Source organism: Mirounga leonina, unplaced genomic scaffold, assembly GCF_011800145.1.
Source record: "Mirounga leonina isolate KUSES-001 unplaced genomic scaffold, KU_Mleo_1.0 Mir_91, whole genome shotgun sequence".
Taxonomy (NCBI): Eukaryota; Metazoa; Chordata; class Mammalia; order Carnivora; family Phocidae; genus Mirounga; species Mirounga leonina.
This window is the reverse complement of record NW_023270839.1, coordinates 44914229-44926045: the sequence shown is the minus strand read 5'-3', so window position 1 is coordinate 44926045 and position 11817 is coordinate 44914229. Positions and strand designations below refer to the sequence as shown.

General features: G+C 46.8%; 1 protein-coding gene across 1 annotated transcript in view; it reads right to left on the bottom strand.

The window, feature by feature from the left end:
• The window catches only part of THSD4 (thrombospondin type 1 domain containing 4), a 574978-nt gene that overhangs the window by 531633 nt on the left and 31528 nt on the right, over positions 1-11817 (bottom strand). Inside the window, exon 4 of the mRNA XM_034994843.1 lies at positions 5687-5756. Within this exon, the coding sequence (XP_034850734.1) occupies positions 5687-5756 (70 nt within the window). The remainder of the gene's footprint in view (positions 1-5686; positions 5757-11817) is intronic.

Sequence of the window (11817 nt, the reverse complement as noted above, 5' to 3'; positions counted from 1 at the left end):
AATAAAATAAAATAAAATAAAATAAAATAAAATAAAATAAAATAAAAATTACCAAGAACAGAGGTTGAGCAATCCTTTGTGATACTGTCCTTGTTGCAGGAGCAAGAGGAAGACTCTGGATAGAAATATCTGAAAAGAGCTACTGATGCTCTGCACCAGAGTCCTCTTCTCCTGCACCAATGTGAGACAGAGATGTATCCAGTCACCCGAGCCATATTTAGAAAAGCACAGTTTACTTGACAGCATTTACAAATTATGTCTTTTCCTCAGAATAACTTACACTGCAGAAATGCTTCCATATGCTAAAGTTGGACATGCTATTGTAATGAAAAAGAAAAAGAGAGGTCTTTTAGTGGGTAGTTTTCATATACATACTAAACTGCAATATGCACAAATTAGTAATGCTATCCTTAAAGAATTTACCATAAATGGTTTTCTAATTCTTTCTGCCACTCTCTGCTACAGATTGGGAGTGGATTTTGTCATAAAACAATGGGTCAGCAGGAAGTCAATTATGATTTATCTAAGCAATGAGAGCAATCATAATTCTTATGTTTTAATGAAAAAACAGACTTTTTTCTCCAATCTTTTGTGTTCCTTCAAGTTCCGGAAGGAGACAACTTCCACCTTCAAATTCCAAAACACATATACATGCAGTTAACTCCTCTCTATCAGACTTTAGAGTGGTGGTCTGCCAACTGTGGGCATGGGCCAAATCCAGGTAACCACCTGTTTTTGTAAATAAAGTTTTATTGGAATACAGCCATGCACATTCATTTACCTATTGTCTATGGCTGCCTTTTTGCTTCAAAAGCACAGCTGAGTAGTTATAACAGAAACTTTGTAGCCCAGAAAGCCTAAAATAGTCACAACTGGTCCTTTATAGAAAAAACATTTCTGACCCCTGTTTTAGTAAGTACCTACTTCTCATGTCGCAGATGCTACCATAAATGGATGCTACCATGGTCAGGACCTCTGCCAGGATTCTTAGGATACAAGCAGGCAGGATGACAGCCACAGTTCCACAAAGCTCTAATGAAACAGCAAGAAGAAATTCAACACCCAAGAAAGTATTGAATCCTTTCTTCTCTAGGGTGAATGACAATGACTCTGGCAGTCAAAATGCATATAATTATATTTGAAAGCTGTCCTAAAATGTCAAATTATATTTGAAAATGTCCTAAAATTCTCCGAGTAAATTAATCTATAAAGGATTTTGAAAAAGAAATTAATCTATCTTTCTACTGCAAAGTTCTTAACAATATTTTGGGGAGATACCATATGCCAAGATGGGATACTTTCTGCTCAGTTTTAAAATTCAACATTCCAAGGGTGCCTGGGTGGCTCAGTCAGGTAAGCGTCTGCCTTCAGCTCAGAGTCCTGGGATCATGGTCTCGGGGTCCTGGGATGGAACCCTGCATCAGACTCCCTGGTCAGTGGGGAGTCTGCTTCTCTCCATCTCTCTGCCCTTCCCCCCACTCATGCTTGCTCTCTCTCTCTCTCTCTCAAATAAATAAAATCTTTAAAAATAAATAAAATAAAATTCAACATTCCAAAGGAACTCATAAGCCTTTTTTCTTTCATTTCTCAAAACAAATACTTAAGAAAGATGAAGGCAATACCTATTTGTGAACCTTTTGTTCAGGATAGATATATATATATATAATCAGTCATCAGGCTAACTTGAAAGATTAAGACAATAGCAAAGTAAATTGATCATTTATAAAATATTTTCAGCTATGATGGTCTATTTGAGCAACAAGAACAAAACACTGGCAAATTGATTCAACTATTCAACAATTCATTCAACAATTGAGTCAACAATTCAACTATTAGGATTAACAACCCTGATACTTTTAAACAGTAATAAATAATGTAACTTAATAATGAAAAGACAGTTGTCTTAGTCCATGCCAGCTACTATAACAAAAATCCCATAGATGGGGGGAGAGGGGGCTTATCAAAAACATACATTTATGTTTCACAGTTCTGGAGGCCCAGATGTCCAAGATTAAGGGGCTGGCAGATTTGGTGTCTGGGAGAGCCAATTTCCCGGTTGATAGACAGCCGGCTTCTTACTGTACCTTCACCTAGCAGAGGGGGCCAGAGATTTCTTTAGGATCTCTTTTATAAGGGCAATAATCCCCTCATGACCAAATCACCTCCCAAGTGCCCCACCTCCAAATACCATCACACTGGGGATTAAGTTTCAACATATAAATGTGGGGGGACACATTCAGTCTATCATATTCCACCCTTGTCCCCCAAAATTCATGTCCTTCTTGTATGCAAAATATATTCATTCCATCTGAATAGCCCCCAAATTCTTAACTGGTTCCAGCATCAACATTAAAGTCTAGGTCCAAAGTCCAATCTAAATATCGCCTAAATTCATACAATTCATCCTGAGGCAATCTGCTCTCCAACTGTGAACCTGCCTGATCAAAGCTGTTTCGTGCTTCTGAAATACAACGGTGAGACAGACACAGGACAGGCAGTCCCGTTCCAGATGGGAGAAAGAGGAAAGAAGAAAGGAGTAACAAGTCCCAAGCAAGTCCAAAACCCAAGGGGGCAAATTCCCTTAGACCGAAGAGGAATAATCCTCTTTGGCTTGATGCTCTGGCTCTCCAGACTCAATGGGACCGTGCTCCTGCCTGCAGCTTTGCTGGGTAATGTTGAGGCCCCAAGGCTCCTGGTTGCCCTGCCCTCACAGCTTTGGGCAGCCCTGTCCCCCCTGTGGCTCTCCAGGGTTAGGGCCTGGGATCCTGGCTCTGCTGGGAGGTCTGGTCCTTTGAAATCAAGATGGAGGCAGCCACACCCCTGCAGCTCCCTGGGCACAGCCCGCGCCTCATCCGGGTGCTGGAGCAGCCCCTGGGGCAGCCGAGGAGAGAGTGCGAGACCACCCAGAGAGGTGGTGGCTGGAGGGTCGGGCACAGGCATCCCCTCCTTTCCCTTCTCCCATTGCCTTGGAAAATAGTTCCTGGCTTCTGTGAGATGGCGGACTAGTCTCATTATCAAATGGTCTCTTGGCCACACCCTTAGTGTTCTCTCCTGAAGACTTTCTCTTTCTCTTCAAGACTAGCCGAAAATTTTCCAAATCTTTAAGTTCTGTGCTCTGCTTTCTTTCCAATTAACAATTCCATCTTTAAGTCATTTCTCCTTTCTCACATTTTACCACAAGCAGGCGAGAGAAACCAGGCCACTCCTTCCACACTTTGCTTCGAAATAACTTCAGCTAAATATCTAATTTCATTGCTTGCAAGTGCTACCTTCCACAAACACGAGAACACGAACACAGTTCGGCCAAGTTTTGGTGTGGTTTTTTTTTTTTGCCACTTTATACCAAGCATGGCTTGTCCTCCAGTTTCCAATAACATGTTCTTCATTTCTGTCCGAGACCCATCCTTCACCATCCGCAGTCCACCACCTTCCTGTTCGGGATCACCGTTCTCTGAGCAGATGAGGCTTTCTCTACAACCCTCCTCTTCCCTTTCTAAGCTCGCACCACAAACACCTTGAAAAGTCCCCTCACGGCAATGTAGGCTCCTCCTAGCACACACCTCCCTGTTCTTCCGGTCCCTGCCCGCCACCCGGTTCCAAAGCCACCTCCACCATCTCATGCATTTGTCAGAGCAGCACCCCCACTTCCCAGTGCCCGTTTTCGTCAGAGTCAGTTGGGGCTGCTTAAAGAAAGTACCAGACACTGGTGGCTTATAAACAACAGAAACTTACTTCTCACAGTTCTGGAGGCTAGAAATCCAGATCCAGGCTAGAAATCTGGAGGCTGCCTTTTCTGGGTGGCAGATTTCTTTTTTTTTTTTTTTTCCATTCAATGTGTGCCCTCTTTAATACCCATCACCAGGCTAACCCATCCCTCCACCCCCCTCCCCTCTAGAACCCTCAGTTTGTTTCTCAGAATCCATAGTCTCTCATGGTTCGTCTCCCCCTCCGAGTTCTCCCCCTTCATTTTTCCCTTCCTACTATCTTCTCTTTTTTTTTTTAAACATATAATGTAGTATCTGTTTCAGGGGTACAGGTCTGTGATTCATCAGTCTTACACAATTCACAGCGCTCACCGTAGCACATACCCTCCCAATGTCCATCACCCAGCCACCCCATATCCTCCCAGGGCAGGCAGCAAGCTCTCTCCTGACTCTATTAAGGGCTCTAATCCCTTTCATCAGGGCTCCTCTCCCCTGACGTAAGCACCTGCCAAAGGCCCCACCAGCAGATACCATCATATCGGACATGAGGTTTCACCTTCAATGAGGTGAATTTAGGGGGGGACACAAACATTCAGTCTACAGGAGTTGTCCTCTCTGACTTCCTGAAATTATGAATGGGGATAATGCAGCCAAGTGAGAGGGGTATAAATTTCCAGTGACTCTAACAAAATGATGCTTAGACCTTGGCAAGGTTTTCTATTCATTCATTCATTCATTCATTCATTCAGTTGGTCACTCAACAAGTATTTTATTGAGCACCTACAACATGCCAGGCTGCCTTCCAGGAGCTGGGAAGACAGTTTTGTGGAGCTAACATCCCAGCGGGGCATACAATACAATACAGGTTCATATCCGGTCCGGAAAAACAAAGCCAGAACATAAGCCACAGAACTAAAAGAAGTCAGACGATGCAGACAAGAGCATTAAGAATCTTGCAAGAAGGATCTCATCTAGGCAAACCCTTGTGCATACTCTTGTCTGCGCCCTTGTTTCCTGGATTTCCCCTGTGAAATCCCTCTCTCGGAAAAGCTTCCAACCAACTCGGTCGCACTCAGATACGAAAGCCTGACCTACCATCCCTCTCAGAAGTGTCTGCATTTTGTGGCTTGCAGAGAGGAGGAGCTCTAGGTAGCAGAAAGGGGTTTTAGGGACATACTCAGAGTCACCTCATGCATCTGCTTCTAAGGAAGCATTTATCATGCACCTGTTCTGGTTCAGCTTGTTTCGGCAGCAGCGAATAGTTCATCTGCCACAAAACCCACAGAGCCTGAAGGGAGGTGTGCCTGATACTGTCCGTGTGTCCCCCACCCCCGTGTTCTGTCCACCCTTCTCCATCCAGCCCTGTTGCCTTGGAGGCTGGCCTCTGAGGACCAGACCAAGGGATTCTTGTCTTCTTTTGGTTGGGCTCAGCTCAAGGGAGTCCCCAGCGGGAAATGGAGGAGGGGAGGAAAGAGAGGGCCAGCTCTTAATTTCCCTGCTCCCTCCCTGCCTGGCTGCTGGTTGCCTGGGGCTACGTCCTCCTAGCAAAGATCAGGGCTCCCCATCGGGGCTCCTCTTGCATATAGCTACAGCTAAGGCTCTAGCTAGCTCTCTCTGTAACCATCAGTACCCGCGGCCCCTGAAAGTGCCCCTAGAGGGGGTCAAAGCTCCATGCTGGTGCTCCACCACTCCCGGGTGGGTAGTCTTCTCAGTGCCCTCTCCCTCGGGGTCCCATCCTCAAGGACACAGCCAGCAACACCAGCGATGCTCTCGGGTCGGACCCTGACTCTGGGCACCAGCTTCATTTTTAAGCTCCAAGGGCTTAGGAGGGACAGGAGGACTGGTGAACATTCTATAAATGGTGCTCCCTTCTCAAGATTAGCGGTGACTCCCCTCCAAAGAGAACCAAACTCGGGGCGATGCCTGGAGTGCCCCCAGCCCCTTGTGCAGAGAAGCAAAGCCTCTGAACGGCCATGGCTTACCTTTCTGTGTTCATTGGAGGGCTGTGGGCAGACGAGCTGGAGTCCAAGCAGCAGGAGGGAACCCAGGACGCTGAGAAGGAAAAACAGCAACAGGCAGGGCCGTGAGTGCGGGCAACAGCACCCAGTCGAAGGCAGCAGCTCTGCCTCATCCCCAGAAGGGAGAGAAGAGCCCAACCCCCTCCCCGGGATGTGACCCAGCCAAGGTGCCAAGGGCCAGCCTCGAGGCAGGGGAGGCAGCCCAGGGCTGTGCGCTTGGCCAAGGCAGGGGGCAGATCTGGGATCAAACCCTTTACCACTCACCAGCAGGGTTTCTAGGTCAGGATGTGTAACCTCAGAAGCCCCAGTCTCCTCCCGGGTAAGAGGGGGACAACAACAGAAGCTGGCTCAGAGGTTTGGGGAGGACAGACACAGAGAAAGTGCTAGTGCATGCTTGGTCCTGGTGGAGCTGGTCAGGTCCGGCTAAAAGTGGGGCTCTGAGCCTGGCCAGGGAAGCTCCTCTCCTACACCCCATGCTTCCCTTGGAGTCTTCCCTCTGCCCATTCTTGGCCCTCTCGTGTCACAGATGTTCTCCATGGGTGGGATTAGCTGTGTTAAGCCCTACTGTCACCAGCCCTGATTAGGACTTGTCATCAAATAAAGGGAAGGTAAGGAAGAGGAGCCAGCTGGCCCTGAGACAGCAGGGTGTGCTGGGAGGGATGACGCCTTGGATTCGAACACACTGAGGCTAGAAGCCCAGCTCCACCATTCCCATCTGGGTGATCCTGGGCAAGCTGATATCTGACCCTCAGTGTCCTCACCTTCTGGAGGGATCACTGAGGATGACAGAGGTGGAAACCCCCACACGGCTGGTTAGGCAGAGGAGAGGCAAACATTGTCAGTTAACTAAAATGCCCAAAGTCCCTTGGCTTGAAATCATCGATGCCATTGTTAGAAGCATCCCTGCAAAGAGGCCACTTGTCCTCCTTAGTTACCTTTTGGATCCTTTTCTAGGGTTTAACCCTGAGGACAGGTGAGTGACCCGGGTGGTTCTCGCCCTTTTTTGAGGCTTCCAACACAATTGTGAGACATGAAACACTGCTCCAGTCCAAGCAGAACTCACTGTGTGGAGGTGGACGTGAGGAAACCTGTCTGAACGTGGGGGTTGGGGCGTGTGGAGTTAGAAAAGGCTCCCACCATCTCCAAGTTTCCTAAATGCTGCCCTAAGCCCCTCTTTGTATGAAAATTAGCCAAGCCCTGGCAGACTACCCAGAATGGATGTGAACAGACTGGTCAGAGACGGCAGTGGGGCAGGAATCGGGGCGAAGTGGACATGTAATGAGGTGCCAGGTGCATCCTTTCCATGGTCGTCTTAGACTTGCGGCTGAGGCCACAAAGCTGAGGCCCAAGGGTAGTACATAGACACCCATTCCAAACAGGAAGGGCTGCACCATCTATTGAGGACCAGAACAGGAGGTGCCCCCTCTGCCCCACCCTCATCCCATGTTGTCGCCCCTCCCCACCTCCAGCCTGCACGAGGAGTGGGCCAGAGAATGAGAGAAGTTTGCCCTGTGTGGATTTCTTTGAAGAGAGATGCAGGAGTGCTGAGCACAGCCTCCTCCTCTCCTGTAGGAGAAGAAAAGTCAGAGTTCCCTCCCCAGACAAGCAAGAAGGACTACCATGTAGAGAGCTTTATCTGAGCCCCCATGTTTGGGATATAAGGACTGGTGCCAGATTCTCCCCTGAAAAGTAGCTAAAGGACAAAACCTAGCTGGAGTGTCTGGGAGGGCAGAGTGGAGAGAGAGGGCTGGAGGGGGGACAGCCTACATTTCTGGAACTTCCAGGGACAGAAGATGCTGGCTTTTTCCCATCAACTGAATGTAGGTACCATGAAACGCTGGGTTTAGGTTGTCTAGAAAGGACCTCATCAAAGGCTGCTTGCCGGGGTTAGGTGATGTGTGGTGGGTACCCATGGAGTATGGGACTTGGGGGAGGGTCATAAAGAGATATGTAGCAGGAGACCCCAAATGAGGGGGAGGTTCTTAAGGACCACCCAAAGTGCCCCAGGAGAGGAGAATGGAGAACTTAGACATCTGCCAACCCAAGGTCAGCAACACCAGATCACCAGGGGCACCAAGCCCATGGAAACTCTCTGCCCAGTTACCTCTCCTCTCCCCTGCTCCACCCTGGAGCCCCCAGCAGTGGCAGAGGGAGGGGCCGGGTAGAGAACTGGGCTGTGAAGAAACCAGCCCCACCCTCTCTTCCTGCTACAGGTGTCTGAGGCCCCACTCTCCCAGTCTGGGAGAGGAGGAGAAACACTTTCAATTGGATGAGAGACTAAAATTTTTATGTCTGACGAGACTTTCTTTTTTTTTTTCCTAACTAGATTTTCTTTTTAATGTAGCATATCTATATGCAAAATCCTTCCAAGCAGGGGATCTATTCAGAAAAATGTAATATGAAATTAGTCATGAAGAGAATCAAAGAGTTGGTTTATAACTCGCTGAGGATCTAGGCCAGTGCTGTCCAATAGAATTTTCTATGACAATGGAAATGTTCTATTTCTGCGCTATCCAGTGCACAGGTACACAGATCTGATGGTGAAGTGACTCATGTCTTAGACGAATACCAAAAAGTACTGAAGGAAAACTAAAACTAAAGCTTCTAAAAGGACAGGCATTCCACCAATAAGGCTCTCCCTTTCTACACATACACCTTTTTTGGACTTTTCTTTTTAAAGATTTGTTTATGTATTCTAGAGAGAAAGAGAGCCCGGGAGGGGCAGAGGGAGAAGGTGGGAGAATCTCAAGCAGACTCCCCACTGAGCTCGGAACCCGATATGGGGCTCAATCTCACCACCCTGAGATCATGACCTGAGCTAATATCATGACCAGAGCCAAATTTAAGAGTCGGACGCTTAAGAGTTGGACTGAGCCACCCAGGTGCCCTTTCTTTGGACTTTTTGATACTTGAAAACAAGACTGCTCATTAACCTGCAACAAACAAGAAAACTGCCCAAGATGTCCTCTAGCCACAAGGCAGGGGCATCTAAAGGAGTTGAGGATGGGTGGTGTGGGGGGTGGGGATCAACCCCTCCCACGCTGGTGGGAAGAGAACAGGTATGTTCTAGCTGAATCCTTACTGGATCCAGTTTGTCCTCCAAACCCAGGTGCATGTGCGTCGCAACTAAGAAGTCTATGCTCCTTAGTTACCTGGGCTTGTGCAAATAAATCCTCTATGGACTTCAGTTTCCCCATCTGTAAAATAGGAATAATATGACCTGCCCGGCCTCCCTCAAATGAGTCAAGGTGAAAGACAGCCTTTCATGAACCTGTGCCTACAACTCTGAATCATGGTAACACATTCTGGCACTGTTTACTCATAAAAAAAAAAAAAAACTAGATTAGAGTGGTTTTGTTAAAAAAAACAAACAGCAGCTCCATAAATGTGTTACACCTCAGCCCCTCCAAGTTCTTGGCAGACAGCTAAGCCACGTATTTATAATGCAATCAGGAGCACTTTTGTATAATCACTCATCCCAAGCTGTACTTCCATACCTTTCCGGGGAACTTGGGGCAGGACAGGGAGTGGAAGATTAGAGGAGGGAAGATTCTGGGTGTTCCCCTGTCTCAGAGGAAGGGCATTCCAAGCTGCCTGGTCTACTCCCAGATACTTCTATAGCTCGTCCCCTCCCCTCTTTCGGGTGTCTGCCCAAAGCTCTCCCTCCTCCATAAAGCCTTCCCTGGCCTGCACAAAAGAGCCTATTTCTTTTTCTCCACAGCACTTACTATCTCACAGACTGAGTATTCGTTTAAATGTCTCCCTCCACCCACTAGACTACAAGCTTCATGAGATCAAGGAGTTGGTTTTGTGCCTACTTTATTCCCCAGCATCTAGCGAGTGTCTGCTATATAATAAAAGCTTAATTTACTGAATTAATGAAAGATGTCCCATCATCCTGACAGCTTATGAAATTTCAAGATAAATGGAAATAGTGCGAATCAACAGATTCAAAAATGCCCAGACTCACTTTGGGAGCTTTTAAAAGTTAGTTTATGAGGGATTTACTAAAATCACTTGTATTTTTCAATTTCTGTGTGATGCCCTCAAAATTTATTCTCATCAGCTCGACACGAGATATGGCAACAAAAAGTTTGTTGGTGCCTCTTGTTGCAAAAATGCAACACAAATTATATTTAGATGTTCAGAGGCTTCTTTTCTTCACTGAGCTGGGTTCTAGTGGAACTAAAATGCATAGGGGTACCCAATAAAATTCATCCTGGAATAAACTCTTAGTTATTAAATGGGCTCTGCTCTGAATGGAATAGAATAAATTCCCCCAGAGGGGAAATTATTCTTTGGGCTGCAATAACAGCAGGCCAGAGCAATATATAACCCCAGGGGCCAGATGAACCTCTGCCAAGGGCTGGAAGTTTCCCACCCCTGCTCAGTAGAGTCTGTTTTAGGATACCCCACCCTGCTCACACATACCTACGTAATTGGTCGTCCGTAGCTGTGCCCACACCGCTTCAAAACACCAACAGTCTAGCCCAAACCCTTGCTCCTCCTGACCCGACTCAAAATTAATATTTGGGGAATGGGAGAGCATGTGCGTGTCTGTGTGTGTGCAACTCGTGTGTTATTTCACTTTGATAGTTTGCTTTGGCAAACTGCTCCCAGCTTGCAACGTTTTGACAGATTGAAGGCTACCAGGACCTTTGGCAAACAAATCACACTCTCCCCTCCAAGCGGCGGGGGAAGCCACATTCCTACCAAGACTTTCCGATTCACCTTGCAGTAGAAATGACCCAACATTTCACACACAGGGGAAAAAAAATGCCATCTCCCCAGTATTGTTCTAGATTTTAAACACTGCACCGTCTCATTTCCTCAGGTAGAAAATAACACACATTGAAATTTGGCACAAGATTTATAGCATGGAACTGGGGCTCTGCTCTGGGCTTCTGGATTGGCCTGGGTCAGCCCCTCCCCACCCCCCACACCACCCATCCTCAACTCCGGGTGTGTGGGGGGATCACATCACAGCCACCATGTACCAGGGTTCATCTCAATAAACTCAACACGACTTGTGCATTATCAAGTAACAAAACAAGGAAAACACAAAAGAAAAAGAAAAACAACAACAACAACAACCAAAACCCAAAAATCTTACTTCTTTTCTTCTTCAGTTAGTGTAACCCAAGAGATATTTGGGGAGCAACCTGGAAACTAATAAAACTATACTGACCTTAGCAAAAGAGAGCCAAAACCTTAGCACTGAAGTGAAATCTCCCCCTACTATGCTCCAGAGATGAAAAAGGTTTGCCCAGCATGCCTGTCACCATGTACGGCCTTCCTCTGACAGCAGTTAAGAGTAAAGGCAGGGGCACCTGGGTGGCTCAGTCGTTAAGCGTCTGCCTTCGGCTCAGGTCATGATCCTAGGATCCTGGGATCGAGCCCCGCATCGGGCTCCCTGCTCGGTGGGAAGCCTGCTTCTCCCTCTCCCTCTCCCACTCCCCCTGCTTGTGTTCCTGCTCTCACTCTCTCTCTGTCAAATAAATAAATAAAATCTTAAAAAAAAAAAAAAAAGAGTAGAGGCAGACAAGAGAGGGAGATGGGCTACAAATGACATTGGAAATGAAGATTGGATGGTTTACCACGGATCTCAACACTTACGGGTATAATTTCGTTGAATCTCCACAACCATCCCACCAGACACTTTTATTATATACCACTCTGCAGGTGAGGAAATTGAGGCACAGAGAGGCTAAGTCATTTATCGAAGGTCACACACACCTACTAAGTGGCAAAGGCTGATTTCGATGCCAGCAGCCAGACCCTTGGCCTGGACCCTCTTAACCACTGTGCTCTGGGGCCTCATTAACACAACACCCCTTTAAACCAAGCATTTGCATTTCATCACATCGATTTTCCTCCCCAGTCTTAGGGCGCTGTGGCTTCACACATCTGTTTTACTTTCTGTCATGCTTGCAAAAATAATCAGAAAGTAAGTACATGTGATAAAACCTAGTTTATCCAGCCTCACTAGAGAACCTTCTAAATTTTAAAATAATTGAAGCTAACCATTTCAATCCCAAATTTAAAAAAAAAAAAAAGCTGCATTCTATTTATTTTCCTGCTTTCTTCTACAGAGC